Genomic DNA, 21,762 nt, shown 5'->3' with positions numbered 1-21,762 from the left:
TCCCTGAACAGTAAATGTCCTCAAACACAGGGCACTTTCATACTCCAATTGTCAAACATAAAAGTTTTTATTATTTTACACAATCTTAGAATTGTTATTAATTTTACAATCACCTTCTGATTTAAATAATCTAGCAAAGCAGCAGATCAAGATTTCACAAATCCCAAAGATCATTAGAATTTTTAAATATATTTTATCATGGAGACTATTAGATGTTCCGATGTGTGTTTAGTAACACATGTCAGCACGTAAATGGAAAGACATGAATGATCAATACTAATATGTATGAGTGATGGGAGAAAATAATCTTTATTGATAATTTTGTCAGTTGGTGATGAATTATTTCTCATTTGTCAAATTGATATATAGCATTAATGTACAACAGTCTATGCAATGCCCTATTAACACACAGACATGTATATTCTATAGATTTCAAAACACTCACCTATAACTGAACAATTCTATATAGATATGCTATGAAGTCAAGCCTGTTCATATGATATGCACATAGATGGTGTTAATTTCAATGAAGCTTTTTTGCAACCTGCCAGTCATGGACAGAAATTAACATCCTTTGTTAATTTGTAATATAATAGGTAGTTGCTACTCCTGCTCAGCACTCTGCCTTATTGGAGTGCGACGACTGGTTCGCCCGTTGTCAGTATAATGTGACCGGGTGGGGTATCCTGCAGGGTGTCTTTGGCAGCATCAGATCTGCACTATCGCAAGGTAATAAAAACGACCATACCGCATCTCACACACAGGGGAGGTCATCTTTAAATGACCTTACCTGTCGATAGGACGTTAAACAATACTAAATCAAACCAAACCAAAATTAAAACATTACCATTACCACTATGTACATTTTCTGATATCATAGCAATCGTGCGAATTTGTTTTTTATCTGAGAAAACCTTACCCATATAACACAACTATCACATTCACCAATGTATGCAGGCAATGAAGTGGCTTCATTTGCATATCAAACAGTCTCATTTGCATATCATACAGCCTCATTTACATACCAATATATGTCATACACTGACTGTAGGGTATTTCATTAACGCATGTTCATAGGTAGAATAGATTGAGCTAATTCTGATTGTTTGTCATGGTATCAATTATTTTATGTTAGTTTTGATAGTCGTTTGGGTTTCCGAATTAAATTTGAAGCCAGCTTTGATAGTACATAAACTTGTAATTCATAATCAGCAAAATACATTTTACATGTACTGTTAAAAGTGTAACAAGTCAATGAGTACTTTTACTTCAGGGCTATTTTGCATAATTGTTTAAACTCTCAGAAATCGATACCAGCTCTGTAGTAGTACAGCCACAGCAGCCAGCTCTGGTGTACACCCCTACACACAATGGAACAGCCCAGCAGCCTCGCCAACCCTACAGGTCACCAGGATGGATCAGCTCAAGGTCACAATCATGGAGGCTGATCAATACAGCCTGGTTCAAGAAGAGGATTGGGCAGTGAAATAACTGGCTGATTGTGAAACATGGTAAGTAGAATAGCCCTTTATTTATATTGTGTTTTAGGGGATGTTTTCATCACCATACCTAATATGCATAACCGGGGCCACAGACTAATTATAGTGAGAGTTGTCTTTGTTCTCCGGTGAAATCATCATCCCGCCTTGTGTAGTTTTTGTCTAACTGTAGACTACAATACAAGAGATAGTATTTTCATACTCTCCCCTAAGGTGTAATCCACATGTTTATATATGGAACATATTTGTACGATAGGACTTTTGACTAGCAACATCTTCATGAATTGCTTGACTCAACATGATACTAATATATTGCCTTTATACTTTTAGAGCTAGAAAACTACAAGCCCTTATACTTTAAACATATGTTCAACAATACATGTGCAATCAAACTTCAGTAAGAATCACTGTATAACGTAAATCTGTGAAATCAGTATCTATGATAACAATTTCCGAGGGATCTAATAACTTTTAAATTTGACTGAAATAAAAAAAACAAAAAACAAGTTTACTAAAGGAAAAGTCACTGTGAATCATCTTCAGTTTCAGCATTCAAATACAACTTTACTGCTGGCTTTAAAAGCCAAAATGATTTTCAATAAGAGAAATGCAAGAAAAATACACACTTTATGCCATATATAATATTAAACATTTTGTTATCTTGACAATATCCTGGAGAACATTGGGTTTTGATGTTGATATAACAGAAGCTGAAGTTTCACCAAATATTAACAAATCTCTGTCATGAAAAATGACATTCCATTAAAACACTATAAATGAGTTTTGTACATAAAAACTGTAAAATAGACAGACCTCTGAGGGAATGTATGCTTAACTGTACATAATGTTACCTGGATCACTGCCTGGTGCAAATTTCTTTTTTTTTTTCCCTGGAAATTTACTTAAAATTTAGAACAAATGTTTCCTAAGCAGTTTCATTTTAAAGAATTAATTCTGTGGATAAAACAGTAAAAAATGTCAATAAACAGGAAAGGTCTATAAAAGGTTTTTTTAAATTGTTTAAAACAATACACAACTATAGATAATGCTATATGTACCTGGTACATGGGGCAATTTAATTATTTAAGCACAGCTGGTGTGTTGGAACAAACCATACAAAATCTACATATCCTAACAAATACCAAACACAACAGGGTAATGATTTATGTTTTTTTTTTGTGCTTCAAAAAAAACTTTACCCAGACCAGATGAAAAATCTGTAATTAGGTGCCAGGTTGTGTGTATTACAAGTAACAATCCAAATGATGTTTTATGGCATCAAACTTGGGAAGAAAAAAAAAACATCAGGTAAACATAGACATAAAGCTATTGATTCTGAACAGTGTGTAAATATTGTATGAGAAAATTGGTAACATAAATATTGCTATACAGAGTGAAGTGTCTCACTATATATCAGATGAAATACACATCACAGGAACTACTGTATTACAGTCTGTACAGTGTATAAGTACACAGCGACTGGTCAAGTGGTCAGACCAGCAGGACCACTGTCTCCAGCAATACATCAACTGACCACATCAAACTGACCACTGTCATTTAGGGAAGAGGAATATGTCTGAAGATTTCAAAATCATCCACAAGTATAAAAAATCTCCCTCAAAGAGTGTGGATATTGATTTAATTATATACGAAAATCTGAACATAAAAACATATAATTTGTTTTTAAAAAACTCTCCCTTGATCTGGAGTATATCTATTCTTAACAGTTATATTAAGTTTAAGTGGTGCTTTCTGCAAAATTTCCTCTCCAAGTCAATCAGGTAATTTTAGGTATTCTTTATTACAATGCAGCAAGCAAGGTCTACCAGTAGTCAGATGTGTTCAGTGATAGTATTTTAAACGATCTTATCAAGAACTCAGACAGGTTGGTGAGCTATATTGGTATCACAGCTAATTAAATAAATCAAGGTTTCATACAAAGATTCCGTCTGTAACAGTTCTTCAAAGTTGGAATGTGTTTCTATATTGGCACAAGTCTTCTCAGATATGAAAATGCCTCTTTATTGTTTTTTGATGAAAGAGAATATCACAGAAAGAATCAATTCTTAATTAGAACAAAAATGGAGACTTGTAATGCAATAACTGCAATTTATGTGAATGCTTCGGAAGTCATTACAAAAATCAGAATCCATTAGGTAACAACCTGTACTAAAATCAACGCAATGAATCAAAATGAACTTTCCATATCAAGACGGCATTGGTTCTTTGTTTTTTTTTTTAGTACGATACTCAACCTGCAATAACAGCCATCCCCAACCCCTCCCCCCAAGCTCTAGTAGGAAATAAAGGGATTTGAAAGACAGGAGGCTTATTGCTGAATGTAGGCCTAGTTCTAAAACAGGTTTCATACAAAGTTATGTTTTCGGCAAATGGAAAATACATAAAATGGAAGAGGCTTTTGCCGAACGTTTTGACGTAATTTTATTCTATGTCGCCACTTTAAAATTCGTGTTATATTATATTTTTCTGTTTGTTTTATAGGAATTCCTAGTTAAAATCAATGGTATTTTAAGAGACATTTTTTACCAGTTCGCTTAGAAAAGACGAGTGCATAATATGGAAATGCAGCGGTGAAGTTAGGATCTATTAATGTGTAACTGCGAAGTTTCCGCACACAGTAGTCGTTTAACTAATTTTTCATATGTTTCTGTTACATATATACATGCACAAACCCAAAAATAACAGTGTGCAAAATTTCACTTTGATCGGATGAGTGCGGCCTAGAGTTTATTTTAGTCATTGATGCTGTAGACAATCCACAGCGAAAGGGAAGTAACTCTACTGATCACGTGATGATATCATAGTTTTCGTAGCCGTGCGTTTTTTATTTACATAATAGTATCAACTAAACTGGCCTAGACAGTGCGTTTTCATCATACAGACAGCACAATAATTTGTTCCAGAATTCGAATTTCCATGCCAAATTATGAAATGCCATGGCTGGTCTTCCGGGTGTTACAACTCACTCAAGGTGTCAAAGGGCTTGCAATATTGAATGTGTATGTACCACACTGATTCACCTGAATATTAGGTATTAATTGACCAATCACATTTACGGTTCACTGGAGGATCTATTCATCTCTGCCACTAATTAATTTAATAGCTGAATGAACTATACCTCTCTACCACTAATTAATTTAATAGCTGAATGAACTATACCTATGTATTTAAGATTTTCAATCACTGTTGATCTGACGATCACATCTATTGATCTGATAATCAGTTAATTGAGTATAACAATACTACATGTTGATAGTAATGTTAACCTTTATTTATTACAGTACTGTAATAAAACTATTTCTTTAAAATTTTGTGTTTTATCAACATTCAAATCAAATTTATATAATAAGATTTTCGGAACAAGAGCAAAATTGGGAAGGGGGCTTACTATCAAATGTAAGCATGGTTGCAAAAGTCTTCATAAAAAGGGGAGGGGGCTTATTGCTGAGCAGGGGCTTCAGAAAGGGGGCTTACTACTGAATGTAGGCCTGGTTCCAAAAGTCTTGACAGAAAGGGGAGGGGGCTTATTGCTGAGCAGGGGCTTCAGGAAGGGGGCTTACTACTGAATGTAGGCCTGGTTCCAAAAGTCTTGATAGAAAGGGGAGGGGGCTTATTGCTGAGCAGGGGCTTATTGTCAGTCTAGTACAATATTATCAGCTTTGAAAACCAAGAGGTCTACTCATTACACTAAACATGTCTAGGCTTTCCACTGGTACCACCTTAATTCCATAACGCACTTCATTGTAACATGCAAATATATATATACAGTTGTAACGCTCGTGTGGGAGGAAATGGAACATCCAGCATCTAAACAACAATATACACAAATGATAATGTCATTGACTTTTTATACACATTGGTGAATGAATTTTTCAAACATGTGGGTTAACAACATTCTCATACATATGGATGAATGGCACTTTCATGCATGGGTGAACAAGTTTATCATGCACATGGTTGAATGACTTTCTCATACATATGGGTGAATGACTTTCTCATACATATGGGTGAATGACTTTCTCATACACATCTTTGAGCAACTTCTTATATATATATGTTGGTGAACAATATCTACAAACATGGGCGAATGACTTTCTCTCTTGCGGGGTAAAATAGAAAGAAAGGTGAAAATAACTTTAACAGCAGTTTCTTGAAAATTGTCACAAAAAAATAGGGTAGACACCAAGCATTTGGGTCAGTATAAGGAAACACTTCCAATTACTGGGACAATTAATGTTCCATGTCATTGTGATAATAACCATCAAAAGGACACCTTTGTCAGGCGTGACAGTTGGCAGCCATAACTAATCCTACCGGAATTAATTTGTCTGTCTACTGCTTTACATATATCACCAGCTTTGCACCATAGATAGATAGGTGATATTCAGGCCTATATGTCAAGAAGACCAACAGAACCTGCTTTAATTTGTTCTTAGCAGGAATGTTTGTAAAACCAGAAAGGTGAACCATCATTAAGTGTGACGCTGTATGGTCACATGTTGAAGTGAGACAATGACAGTCGGCCTAAGCCTAACTGTTGCTCGTCATCGTAAGCAGGTCTAATACCATGGTACATGACACCTGCATATTAGCTCTGATGTACTTAACACAAAGCAGAACACCTCATCTTAATTCTGTACAGCCTCATTAGCAGGTTTTATTATGAGAGATTCGATCAGATATAAAACTCTTATCATCAACCAAATCCTATACAGGAACAACCAATAAGGAAGAAATTGATTTTGAGATCTAAACGAGTTAATGACCGATGTCATTAGTCTGTCGACTGGTGCCATGAGTAATGACAACTTCCTGACTGATCATCCAGCTCCAGTTTAATTTCCTTAAGCATAATAGAAATACATTGTGAGCTATAATTTATGTAGATATATAATAAAAACACTGGCATAGCTATAGAATAAGTCATGTTTACCATATTTCTATAGTTTTACTGATAATAAGCTGGAAGATTTATTCAAATGAATTCATACATCTGTACTTTGCTGGAAGGCTTAGATGAATGACAGCTAAGCTGCTATTTGTTTTGTCTCCCAGTATAACATAGTAATGATTCCACCGATTCCCGGATCAGACTTGTACCCATCCTAGCCAAATATATCGCCACAGAGATACACCTTTCAATATTTCATGTCTAGGACAACAGGGGACATGATAAACGGTCAGCGGGGCTGTCAGCTGATCCAAATATACATTCACTTACATATATGGGTCACAACAGTGGGTCTCCAAAGATATGTATACAGAGTAGATATGTAGGTTCATAACCACCATTACGCACATAAAAAATAATGATATATCTATTGTCAAAGTAACTTCCCAACATACCAATATAAGTCTATGAATATCAGATAACATAATAAAGAATAATTTGATATTTTCTAACATAACTGTTATAATCTAATTTGACACATGATATCCATCGGTTGATAGCTACTTTTTTATTTGTTTTTCACTTGAGATGCTATTTAAACAGATGAAAAAAAACATGTATATTCTTCAACAAAGATGAAGACCCCAAAATGTTCACCGTGACAGCCTACAAGTTTTCAGAGAAAGTGTAGGCAATTCTACACATGTACAGTACACATTATTCCAGACACATGTGGTAGTGTTTATAATTACATAAATACATTACCAAGCATGCTACAGCATGGTACAGACATATACCAGATAACATTTACATCACACACAACTCTATACATAATTCAACATCTGTGTTCACAATCAGTGTAGTTTATGTGTACAGTATGAAATGATGACCTTATGACCTTGACCTAATGACCCCTCCATCATCACATGACTGAGCCCCGGACTGTGTTTAAGAGCATATGTAAACCTGAGCACATGTACTGGTTGGATGTAGGCACACAGTGTCAGTAGAGCTGTGGGTTCCAGGGAAGATGGAATACTGTACAGGTAAGTGTACATGTGTTGGTAGCGACATGCCTGGGACCTAGTCTGCCACTGATGACTGCAGTGCTATTCTAGTTAAACAATGTATGTTCATGTACAGCTGATGTTTATTGAACTGAGTGTTAGTGCTGTACAGGGAAAATATATACATCACACATAATCAGCGAGAGTAAACAAAGGATAAGGATATAATATTGTTTATATATCTTTGTAAATATACATAGCATAATTATCAGATTGAGCTGATATCTCTATTGATAGAACTGCTATGGGGTTGTGGAAGTGAAGGGAAGCCAGGTAGGCGAAGTAGGAGTCTCATCAATGAGGCTGGGACGGGAGGCTGGGACGGGAGGGTACCATGGAAAGTCTTCTCAAAAGGCAGGGGGTTTAATAGGATGTCAGATTACATAGCAGATAGTCTTCACCATAAACCAACTTCAATAACCTTGTATCTGTTCAATATCTAACAGAATACAGGCTGTAGACAAATGGATTGTGTAGTTTGAATGAGTGAAGACCCAGGTGATCAATGTTGTCTACCTGACCACTTGGTTTGTCTGTTGTTGGCCACTTAAGGCACTTGTCTCTGTACTTCAGACGATTTCTTTCCCTGAAATCACGAGGTATCTACAGACGTGAGTAGCTAGAGGATGTAAAGCATCCTTTACAAGAGGACTTACATGTCCTCTACACCAGATGTCGGCCCGTGTACCTTCCTGACATGGTATCTACATACAAGGCATTTCCTGTATACACAACAAAGAAGGATATTGGCCGTTATTTTCAGATGTGAAGTGCTTTGAGCCCTTAATGTACTCTAGGTCATAACATATTCTGGGACATGTATCTCGCCACATCACAGACAGGGGACCACTTCCTTTAAAAGGAAGGCTGTCATCTGTACGTACAAACTGTTTTATATACCTATAATGTAACCCCTACAGGATTCAACAATCAGTGGTTGATAGTCCTAATACATCCCTAACCAGTACAGATATTGGGCTAAGGACACCCCTAACCAGTACAGATAAAGGGCTAAGGACACCCCTAACCAGTACAGATAGTGGGCTAAGGACACCCCTAACCAGTACAGATAGTGGGCTAAGGACACCCCTAACCAGTACAGATAGTGGGCTAAGGACACCCCTAACCAGTACAGATAGTGGGCTAAGGACATCCCTAACCAGTACAGATAGTGGGCTATGGGTATATCTAACCAGTACAGATAGTGGGCTATGGGTATATCTAACCAGTACAGATAGTGGGCTAGTGGGCTATGGGTATATCTAACCAGTACAGATAGTGGGCTAGTGGGCTATGGGTATATCTAACCAGTACAGATAGTGGGCTATGGGTATATCTAACCAGTACAGATAGTGGGCTAAGGACATCCCTAACCAGTACAGATAGTGGGCTATGGGTATATCTAACCAGTACAGATAGTGGGATATGGATATATCTAACCAGTACAGATAGTGGGCTATGGGCATATCTAACCAGTACATATAGTGGGCTATGGGTATATCTAACCAGTACAGATAGTGGGCTATGGGTATATCTAACCAGTACAGATAGTGGGCTATGGGTATATCTAACCAGTACAGATAGTGGGCTATGGGTATATCTCTAACCAGTACAGATAGTGGGCTATGGGTATATCTAACCAGTACAGATAGAGGGCTATGGGTATATCTAACCAGTACAGATAGTGGGCTATGGATATATCCCTAACCAGTACAGATAGTGGGCTATGGGTATATCTAACTAGGGAAACATAGGGACAATGAGTAACTCTAACAAGGACACATAAAGGGGCTATAGGAGAGTTATGATAGGGGGCTACTGGCGATCCCCAAACCAATTCTAAGGTCCGACTGTACGTCCTCTCTCCACAACCCCTATCTGTGTTAGTCTGCTAGCTAGGATGCTGAACAGGTACTGTCATGGTCCTAAACCCTCCTGTGGATTCAGTAACTATGTCAGCCTTCCACCAGACTAACACAGATGCTATATCAAGAAAACCAATCCTAAACTGTAATTAACACAAGCAAAGCTATTACACATTGCTTTCATAGTCATCACCACAACATAAATAGAATTCTCCAATGCCTTACCTTACTGACAATGGTACACACACTCTAGAATCATCCAACTGACAATACATCTACACCTACCGACATCTACCTACAGACAACAATACTACATCTACCTACCGACTATAATACTACATCTACCTACCGACATCTACCTACAGACTATAATACTACATCTACCTACCGACTATAATACTACATCTACCTACCGACTATAATACTACATCTACCTACCGACTATAATACTACATCTACCTACCGACTATAATACTACATCTACCTACAGACTATAATACTACATCTACCTACAGACTATAATACTACATCTACCTACAGACATCTACCTACTGACTATAATACTACATCTACCTACCGACATCTACCTACTGACAACAATACTACATCTACCTACCGACTATAATACTACATCTACCTACCGACTATAATACTACATCTACCTACAGACTATAATACTACATCTACCTACCGACATCTACCTACTGACTATAATACTACATCTACCTACCGACTATAATACTACATCTACCTACCGACTATAATACTACATCTACCTATCGACTATAATACTACATCTACCTACCGACTATTATACTACATTCTACCTACGACTATAATACTACACTACTATACGACTAACGACTAATAACTACATCTACCTACGACTATAATACTACATACTACCTACCGACATATACATACTACATCTACCTACCGACTAAATACACTAATCTACCTACACGAATAACCATCTACTACCGACATCTACCTAAGACTATATACTACTCTACCTACGACTATAATACTACATCTACCTACCGACTAAATACTACATCTACCTACCGACTATAATACTACATCTACCTACCGACTATATACTACATCTACTACCGACATACTACGACATCTACCTACTGACTATAATACTACATCACCTACCTGACATAATACTACATTACCTACCGATATAATCTACATCTACCTACAGACTATAATACTACATCTACCTACAGACTACAATACTACATCTACCTACCGACTATAATACTACATCTACCTACCGACTATAATATTACATCTACCTGCGAACATCTACCTACAGACTAGATTTGTTCTTAATTATATGGTCCCACCAAATCAACGCTCCACTTAATTTATTCCCTAGACAGTATACAGATTCAGTATCTTGCACAAAACGCTATGAAATTCATGTCACAGTTATTGGAAATCATCTGACTATGGTTTGGTTTGAGGAGGTCCTAGTTTATTTTGGACAGAAAACAATATTATTGACAAATACTATATAAATCATCGTGAGGAGGTAATCATTAATTAGGGGACCACTGATCAATAGGGCTGTATAGAAAATTGGTATGATAGAATTTACAATAGTAGTCGATAAAAGCTTGGCCTCTGGAGTCGGAATCACTAACAGTAGACTATTTAGAGTTCCCTCCAGTCCATACCTTGGTCTGTTGTGGGTCATTAATACTGAATCTGTGGTCATTATCTACTGGTCAGATACTGACCACAGTGGCCTGAACAAATCAGGTATTCTACATGTACAGACTAGATAAGGCCGAGCTTGTTAAGTTTACCTGTACAGATCTCTCCTCCTTTTATCAGCTTTCTATTCCCTAAATCATTCTTTATGGAGTCTGGTCTAAATTGTATGTGACACGTTTTCTCTCACATGCTCAAAACTTCCCAGTTTTGTCTGTGTTGTATTTCACACTACACAGAAATCTTTCATTACAGGACAGAATTATAAAGCTAAAATTCCTGGACAAATGTATTTTTCAAAGGAACAAAGATACATACATTAAGGTACCTGTTGCACTTTTCTTGTATCTATGTTAAACATTTCATTTAGTAGTTTTTAAATTTTTGACTGACTCGCGTCAAGATAAGTGAGTGTACAGTATATATTATGTCCTTGCTGTCATTCTGTAGCCGTCAACATCACACACATGTCCTCGTATATATATCCACGGCGAAGAAAAACACTTAATATCATGTAACTATGTACAGTCAAACCTGCCTTAGCGACCACCTGAATTAAACGACTTCCTTTCATATGCGACCGTATTTTTTCCTCCCAACGTTATTTACTACACTAGTGACCTGAATTAAGCGACTACCTGTCAGACGCGACTAACGACCATCATTTCCGTGTCCCAAATGCTGAAAAACGACTTTTTTCAGCGACTTTCCGAGTTTTAAAACGGAAGCAGAAGTCATAATCAAGAAGAAACCGGACGAACTTGTCTGCTTTCAAAGATTAAAAAATACTTTAGAAATGTATGAAATGTCTTATTCTGTCTCAAAAAATGTATTGAATTTATTATCTTTGCCCTGATAACACCCAAAAACGAACGAAACTGTACTTTACTTCTAAAGAATGAAAGGAGATGGGATATGGCGAAAAAACGTCCTCGCCATTCAGACGATTTTCACGAAATTTTGATAGATAAAAATACAAACATTTACTTGACAAGTATGAAAAAGAGTGAATAAACAGTCAACTTACTGTTTAACTGAAATTTATGTTCTTTTTGAGACATTAGGACAGATATTTGCCAGTTAAAAACGTCTCCATCGTTATGAAGGAAATGCAGTTACGTGACTAATAATCCGGACGGAAGTCCGGACCAGGAATTCAGGAATGAAAAAAATAAAAAAATAAATTTTTTTTGTAAATGTATCCGGCACTAGAAATAATCAAATTAGCCATTCAAACTCTTTGATTATTTTTTGTATTTTAAAATTTAAAAAATTATTGTAACATGCTAAAAGAATTTAAATATATATATTAATGAAAATAAAGAAACTGAATTAAATTTTAAAAAATAGATATTGTACTACATATGTAGAAATGGGGATATTTCTATATATTGTCCATTATTAATATTATAAGCATTTTATTTCATTAAGTGAATAGTGATTTTTTTTTTTTCTTTTTCTTTTTTTTCTTTCGTTTTCCTCAAGAGGTCTCTTACAGATTTGATTATATTCACAATCTTAATTGATGACTGAGGTAATTCCTTTTCATATATGTACTAATATTTGTAGCTGTTAAATTTTACATATGTGGCAGACTAATCATGAACTTTCCTTTTCGGGTAATTTTCTTTGAACCTGGATTAAGAGACCACCTGTCATATGTGACCTTTTTTATTGACTCCCTTGGAAGGTCACATATGACAGGTTTGACTGTATAACTTTCTACATAATAATTTATCTAATAATCATTACCCTCTGAGATATCTTAACCTGCTTATGTCAGCACACTACCTTACCAGACAACCATGGAGAAAGTGATATCATGTTAAGAATGTGCAATTACAAAAAAAGAAGCCGTTTTTATACAACATTTATATGATGTTAGATTTATTGGTGTTTTAAATGAGAGATTTCACAAAGTGTGAAATAAATCATTTCTAATAACTGATATTTTATAAGCAGTTTTCAAGGCCATCTCAATATTCTGAAGACTTACTTTCCCAGTTTTTATGCAACTTGGGTGATAAAAAGGCATTCCTGTTCTACATGTTTGTGTAGACCCCATGTAACTCCAACATGGATCCTAGTTAGCTACAACACAAATCAACTTAGCAGAATGCTCCTGTAGGCATGTGGATATACAATTGAAAACACCTGTAGTGAGCGGTGCAATCTAACCATGCTTTTAATGGAAGACATGTGCCTCAGATAATAAATATTGCTCAACAAATATTATGGTTTCTCTTGAAATTTGTTATTTACAGATAGTATCTGGAGCCTGTTTTCAATAAATGATAATAAAGAGCAGAAGAAGCAGGGAATCATGTTAGATACCTGAACATGTCTGCCATGAATAAAAAAAGAAAAGAATTCACAGCGACTAAAAACACATGCATCCTTAGGTGGTCGACGGAGGATCTGATAACTAATTAGTTTGTACATATTGATATCTCTGATTGGGATCTTCACATCATATGCACAGTCAAGCACATGAGTAAATGAAGTGTGAGGTGGGACCAGGGCAAAATCACACAGCACTATTGATTTTAGGTTACATAAAGGTTATGTATATCTAATTTTCTACCCTGATTTAAGGTCAGTTCGTCTACAAATGTCACTCATTCTACAGGGCCCATACTCTATTATATTAGGGTGACATCAAACGTACACCATGTTGTATGTTATCTAATATGGACTTTGTCTGATGAGTAATGCTATTCATGCATTGAACTTAACATAGGAAAGGGAGATAACCACATCCAAAGTGTACTGTACATCTTCTGACTATTTAACCTGTGAATCAACCCAAATATTATCATACTCTATCATACTCATATCAACACTATCACAGATGATGATATAATGGTAATAAAATAATTCTAATATCATGTCGTATAGAAGATAGTGATGGGAAGTTATGGGAACATCATTTCCATAAATAATCAGTTATTGAATGCACCTAGCAGATCGGTCCTTATTTACATCTGGTTTACAGGATAGCCTTGTCAATTTTATTGAAAATATCTTAAATTTTCAAGAAATGCATTAATTAATCAAGTATTAGGAAGTTTTAAATCTGTAGAATTCTCTAACTAATTAATGAAACATTTCTAGCCAATGAGTTGTAAATTACCTCTAAATCTTAATAATACTTCTTTTGAATTTTGGCATCAATTAATGGGTCACATTAATAAAATTGTCTGTCAATTTTGACCTCAATTAATGAGTTTAATAACAATTAAATACCTTGTCAATTTTGGCATCAACTAATGGGTTTAATAACAATTAATTACCTTGTCAATTTTGGCATCAATTAATGGGTTTAATATCAATTAATTGTCTTCACCATTTTTGTATCAATGGGTTTTATTTCTATCATTTTTTCATAATTTTCCTATCATATGCCGATCATAACTAAGAATGTCATTGATGAAATATCGTCATTTTATCATTGAAAAGGATGTCAGTATTTTGTTGAAGGACCTAGTGAACCACCAGCTGTGTTTAGATTTGTCAGCCATGCTGTCTTATCTGCTAAAGGTTATCAACCATCAGTGAGTGTCCTATTCCAAAACTGGGAACAATGTCCAACATGGATTACATGACAAAGGAACACCACCATCCTCAGCATAATCCTGTTAATCAGATGTAAAACTAATACCTTTGTTTACCCACGATTCTGGGAAAAGATCTCCCCACTGTTGGGATTTATGAATCGCAGGTGAATTGTACCACTGTGTGGTAGGTTCTCGTTTATCAACAAGTGTGCATACAGCAACATAATGTGATAAATCGGTCATCGGGAGAGGATAGTACATATATGAACTTGATGACTTATAAATATTTATATTTGTTTTAAATACAATCACTGTCTCTATCTCACCTTACTGATAAACTGTGATACACACATAACAGGGATAAACAGTCATTTACTCTAACCTGCTGCGTAAGTCTCTATCTCACCTTACTGATAAACTGTGATACACACATAACAGGGATAAACGGTCCTGCTGCGTAATTTGTTCCATAACTTATCTACATCATTTTGAAATAATATTAATTAAGTCTCCATATGATCCATTATAGATTGAAACATTTCCATGCTTCACATCTAAATGTCAATGAAAATATACCAACTATAATGTGCTACAAGATTGTTTAATTTCCTTTTTGCAACAGAACATTTAGTTAATCTTTCCCAGCTCCTCAATATATTCCTCAACCTTTCCCTTACTTCACTTTCCTACATTTCTTTTCAATATATTTCCCCCATCCCCTAGATTTCCTTTCAATCCTTTTCTATATTTCACTCCCTTCCTCTACTTCACTCGTCCTTCCAGGTATAAGGCTAGATTGGAAGTGAATCTTGACAAACACAAGAGGCATATTGATTATCAAACCATTACCAATTGTCAGTTTCTATAGAAAGGAAACTTAATACAACCTACAATGACTTAAAAAGACTTTAGTTTGTTGAATGATTTGTCTCTGCTACAGACTTTAAAAAAATCGTTGTTTAAAAAATGATATGACCTTGGTCTACTTAATTCTCCCGGTCTGTAGCTAAGGCTGATTCTTTACAATAAGACAAAGATAGAAATCAATTGAGTAGACTCTTTGATCCTTTTAGAATATTTTATAAAACCCTCGCCGTATATTATGATGGAGCTTTATTAGTCAGTCTATAATACTGACAGCTGCCATCAAGCCCCTAACCTGACCATCCTTATAAGCTCTCGCACAGTAGTGAGTTAATATGATACAGCACGAATTCTAGAGCAGAAAATATCTCTCAGACTATAACTGTGATCTATAGCCAATCATCTGTCTGTGGTAGAAGCTTTTGATTTTGTAGACTTGCCTGATTTGAGATGTTGGTGGTGTTTCTTCTATCCTATCCTATAGCTAGGCGAAAGTTGCTTCTTTATTTTAAATTTTTTCCCCCTTACTGCTAAATCTTTTGAAACTCTCAAAAAATCATGACAGTGACAAAAAATTATCACTGGGAACGTTTTGGATACAAGACAAGAAATCTTGACAATCTGCCACTAAATTCTGGAATAAAGCTTAGTAATACTGATGTTTAGTGAAAAAGTGTGCAAGTTGCATTAAAACATTTTTTTCCATTACACACAATACATTCCAAGTACCTGAAATATATTTTCATATGCAACGACTAATTATCTTTCTTTCCCAATTGTATTTTTCAGAGTTGTACCCCCTAACAATGTGAGGCGAGAGTGTCTTGGTGACATGGCTGAGACACATTCAGGCAAGGCTGGTTGGTGACAGTCGCCATGAAGTGGAGCGAGATACACATGAGGAGTCTCATGTGGCAGGCATTGGCCCTGCTCCTGTTCTGTTCATACTCCACACAACTGTGTCCAGACCAATGTCAGTGCCATGGCAACGAAAACACAGGACATGTCAAGGTCAGTTGTGCTGACCTTAACCTTACAACCGTCCCCAAGGGTCTTCCGCAGAACACCACTATTTTGGATCTCCGTGGCAACCTCATTTCTAATCTGAGCCAAGAAAACTTTGAGAATCTCTCAGAAGGACTTCTAGAAATTGACCTCGGGCATAACAGAATTACAGAAGTTGGTGTGAATTTTTTCCAGAATTTGAAACAGCTGACGAAATTGTCATTAGATTCTAATCAAATCAGTGTGATACAACCCGGAGCTTTTGAGGATCTTCAGAGTCTACAGAGTCTAAACCTAGCCAAAAATCAACTGGAGATACTGCAGGCAGAACTTTTCTACAGACTTCCTCAGCTACGCAAGCTAAATCTGAGTGAAAATTCAGTAAATATCATAGAGAATAGCACATTCCATGAACTCGACTCCTTGGCAACTTTGGATTTAAGTTTTAACAATGATCTGTCTCTAACCAATACAAGCCTCTTAGGCTGCAGTCAAGTTCACACATTGTATTTACAGGGATGTGGGCTAGACACGATACCAAATGAGGTATTAGAAGGCATGACATCTCTGATTTATCTTGATCTCTCCAGCAATAGTATTCCATATGTGAACCAATCAACATTCCCAGAACTACAGACATTGCAACACCTAATCTTAACCAATTGCAGCATTGGTCTTCTTGAACCAAATTCATTCTCCAGTTTTCCTAATCTGGTAAACCTGACGCTTGACCACAATCCATTGACTGAAATACCTGCTGGCACATTTGCAGGATTGAGCAAGTTGGAGACGCTTTCAATCAGCTACCTTCCACAACTTCACTATATATACAGCAACGCCTTTGACGACTTAAAAAGTCTACGAGCACTGTGGATCAACAACAATTCCCGATTGGCATACATCCACTACAACTTATTCCGCAGATTACAACATCTTACTTATCTTGACTTGAGTTTCAATAACATCACTCGTGTTCATGAAAATGTGTACAGTAAGTTCCAGAACGTTACAGTGAATATAAATGGGAACTACCTCTTCTGTGACTGTGAACTGGACTGGATACTACATACAATATATTCTAACTCCACGGATCTACCAGTAACTTTCCAAAATAAGGAGAGACTCAACTGTAGCTTTGAGGACGACTTGTCCTATGAGTATCCACTGCAGAGTTTATCCCCTAATGATTTACAGTGCCATAACTTATCCACAAATTCCCCTGTTAAGAGCTCTGTCATGTTCTTACCCATTGGAAAGCCTGCCAACCTGTTCTGTGATGTGGAAGGCGATAACAGTCCAGTGGTCACATGGTTTCTTCCTCATAACAGGCAGATATCCTTCCACAATTCACATCCACTAATCCACGTGGAGCATACAGCTAAGACTGAGGTGGATGAAAATGTGTTACACCCCATGTGGCATAGCTCAGGAAGTTATCGATCAGATATCGCAGACCATCCAGAACGAATCATCATCCTTCAGGATGGCTCTCTGTACATTGACTACATATTACGAAGTGATGCAGGTCCATACTCATGTGTTGTTCAAAACTCTCGGAGCAAATTTTCCATGCATTTTATTCTCAGGTTAAACTACGAGATTATAAACGAGGTAAAGATAATGAGCCTTTTTGTGGGGCTGGCATGTGCTGCTTCTTTCTTCATGTTGAATTTGATATATGCATTCACGTCCGCTTTGGCACGGCGTTGCGTCAATCAGCGTCGCCGTGATGCCATTTTGAAACTTCTTGAGAACCTTGATCAATACAAGTCATCACAGCTGAGTCGACTTCGTGAGAATTACAATAGTCAGTTGCAAAAGATTCGAGAAACATACCATCAGCGTCTGGAACGAATCAGTACAAACTATACCAGCCAGGTGTCGAGGCTCCGACAAGGAGCCTCTCACCTACGCGAGGGAGCATCCAACAAAGTCGGCACTATTAGAGGTAATTATAAGTCGATACGCGACAATTACAACAACCAGCTGGGAAAGCTACGTGATTACAGCTCCCACCAGCTGGAGCAGCTGCGTGATATGTACAGCAACCAGGTTCTAAAGGTACGAGATTATGGCTCACTACAGCTAGGACGCTTCCACCACAAGTACAAGTTACAGCAACGACATGTCATCAAACTTCTAGAGATGATGAACATGGACAACTGCCGTACTGTGTTTGAGACTGAATGTGTTCATGCTGAGTCTATGATACTGCCGGAGCCAAATCTAGACCCGGCAATACTGTCTCCCTCGGACAGCATCAGTGTCAGTGATGAGGAATATGTTACAGCTACATCTGAATCCTCGTCCATTTCTAGCCAGAATCATTTAGCTTGTGAACACTTACTACCAAAGAATCCAAGGCCAGGGGAGATAACTCCATCCACTTCAGGATATTCTCCTGAATCGGAGGATGCGAGTCTGACAAGTACAGGATACAATCCTGACAAACATTTAACAGACTATGATGTTTTTAGTGAGAGCGACAGTCGGGGGGACGAGGGTCGAGGAAAATGATCGCGATTCGTCTTACGTCAATATACAGATGATAGACGAGAGTGAGAATTTTAACCTGGAGTATGATGGTGATTATGACGAGGATGAAGTTACTGTGTGAGAGATCCTATACAGAGATGTATGAGTGACAATGCGTAAATGAAGATAATAAAAAACTTCTTTAATTTTAGTAAGTTCTGTGTAAATAGCTTTAAGATTCAAACATAATCAACTGCAAATATATATTTTGATTCAAGAATACTAGTCATACAAATGATTGACAACATGTTATTTCTTACACAAATGAATATCATTAAACTGCAAGGCGAACAATTGAAATCATTAAGAAATAATCAAATTTTCTTAATTTCTTTGGAATTTCTTCTAACCCGAGTTAAATGGAACTGAATTTTATGATGGATTAAGAAGATTTGTAAGTGGAACTGAATTTTATGATGGATTAAGAAGATTTGTAAGTGGATGCATATGATTTCTTTGGGTGGAGAATTTAAGTATAGCCTTAACAGTACAAACACCAAAAGTACAGTGTATGAATCAAGACTAGGATAAAGGCTGGTTGTATCTAGCTAGTAATCAGAATTTTTTATGTTTTAACAGCTCAAGTCAGTTTGCACTAGGGAGACTGTGTTCATTCTGGGGTCATAGAGTATAGAGATAGGGGTCATGAAATTGGTATAGGACAGATTTCTTTCTGTTTGTGGAGAAACGAAGTCAGATAACCACCTGATTTCAAACACAGTAATGTCCATTCTATCCCTTCAATTCAACTGAAATTTCTAATCAGAAAATAAATTCTGTTCAGAACCTCTAAATGGCTTGTGAATCCAAAATAAACTTGAATTAATTACTTAGGACTGTTGGGCTTGATGAGTAGAAAATCAAATTCAATTCAGTTTTATTCTTCATCTGTCACAAAAACACAAAGATTTTACAGTAAGGGTCCAATCCCATTCCTCAAATAATTTTTTTTTTTTTTAAAAACCTAGTTAATGAGTACAGATACATCTCATTCTCACAAAGATAATAAAATGATCATATATATATATATAACCATCTATAAACAGAATACTAATTGGAAATAAACATCGAACAGTGTGAGCAATACAAGTGTGTTCTGTGGACGTGCCAACCTTGTTACAGTTGTCTGTTATAGTCATGTTGACCATTTTGTGTGTTAGTGCAATACAAGAAGAACCATCTAGTCACATTTTGTAAAAGGGTTGCGATATAGTAAGCCTTATTTTGCCTCATTTTGATTCAAAAACTGCTATTTATAAGCAATTTGGATTACTATAGCAACCAGACTGATCGCCTACTTTTTCCTTCTTCACTAGTCCAAACATGTTATTTTATACACATTTTAATATTGCTATGAAGAGTAATGAATTACAACGTCACATTGTATTGCACTTGTGTGTCTAGTCTTCAAATCTAATCACATTCTAGATCATGTTAATTCAAGCATTTAAAAAATGCCAAAATCAATGCATACTTTGCTTAAATCAACTAAGATTAAATTTCTTAAGATTGCACAGAAAAAATACAAAAGATTCAACTGTTAACAATCACTCGCTGTAAATACCAGTTTGGACTTAATAATCTTTTTGTGATCAACTGAAGCAAGCTGTATTGAAGACTTTGACTTTCTTTAATACAGTTTCTTCTGATTATTCTTTTTAAATCTTTTAATCACTTTAAATTCAAGCACTTTATCAATTTCAATTCTTGTGTTTTAAGTGTTCAATCTTATTAGAATAAACTTTTCTTTTATGTTATTGTATGAATAAATGACTGTGACTCATACAAGGTCATGTTAATTACACAAGGTTATATGTGTATTACACAAGGTCAAATGTTAATTATACCAGGTCATATGTTTATTTCACAAGGTCATATTGGTATGTTAATTACAAAAGGGCATATGTTAATCATACAAGGTCATAGGTTAATTTCACAACGTCATATCAGTATGTTAATTACACAAGGTCATATGTTAATTAAACTAGGACATAGGATAATTATACGAGGTCAAAAGGTTAACTACGAAAAGTTTGTATATTGATGTTCTTTATATTAATTACTTAAATGAAGTATGTATTAGAATACAAAAGATCCAGAAGTGTTGGAAAGGATTGATGTTCCTTATATGCAGAAGGTATTTATTCATTTCTTGAATAAAATCGATCTTATATGGGTCACTGCCAGGTAAATGTGATAACATAGGTGAACATACTTCAGTAGAATTTTATAAAAATAATTTTCAATTTGTTGGTGGGTTATATTATGTTGCACATGTTATATTCTTCATCTAGTCGATGGTACATGTTGTTCTTACAATCTTATTTTTACCTGATGCAAAGATGTCCAATAGCAGATGCAGATTAATAGAGAGCAGGTTAAATTCCACCAGCCTGATCTATATTTTCCTAGTAGATATTTTCACTTGCCCTGATGAGGCGACGGGCCGGTGGAACATTTACATCACCTGCCTGATGTACACAGATTGGGTGTTTTCTTATGCGACACTGTACTTCGTACAATTTCTTTGTGCCAATGTCTTGTCTATTTCAATGTCATGTCAAGTGCTTAAGTTATTAAACTATTGATGTAATTCAGCTTTGTCTTGTTTATCTTTAAAAATGTCTTTACTACATTTAATTGTGATAAACATTTCATAAAGCATATATTCATTTAAAAACAGCTCAACATGCATATTTCTGTGACATTTCTGAGGAACAAGCTTAATAAAAA

General features: G+C 36.0%; 2 protein-coding genes across 3 annotated transcripts in view; one reads left to right on the top strand and one right to left on the bottom strand.

Annotated features, from left to right (window-relative positions):
* The window catches only part of LOC117329623 (putative oxidoreductase GLYR1), a 48,462-nt gene that overhangs the window by 9,663 nt on the left and 17,037 nt on the right, over window positions 1–21,762 (bottom strand). The gene's annotated exons all lie outside the window — the stretch shown is intronic.
* Window positions 1,408–21,626, top strand: LOC117329622 (leucine-rich repeat and immunoglobulin-like domain-containing nogo receptor-interacting protein 1). 2 transcript variants are annotated; one of them, XM_033887645.1, is made up of 2 exons: window positions 1,408–1,511; window positions 16,279–21,626. In XM_033887645.1, exon 2 carries the CDS (start codon window positions 16,366–16,368, stop codon window positions 19,009–19,011), a length of 2,646 nt encoding a protein of 881 aa, XP_033743536.1. In that variant the 5' UTR covers window positions 1,408–1,511; window positions 16,279–16,365; the 3' UTR covers window positions 19,012–21,626. The 2 variants fall into 2 exon arrangements, with proteins under 2 accessions (XP_033743536.1, XP_033743537.1); XM_033887646.1 differs by lacking the exon at window positions 1,408–1,511 and adding an exon at window positions 7,355–7,457.

This window comes from Pecten maximus, chromosome 6, assembly GCF_902652985.1.
Source record: "Pecten maximus chromosome 6, xPecMax1.1, whole genome shotgun sequence".
NCBI classification, from domain to species: Eukaryota; Metazoa; Mollusca; class Bivalvia; order Pectinida; family Pectinidae; genus Pecten; species Pecten maximus.
This window is presented reverse-complemented; position numbering and strand designations above follow the sequence as displayed.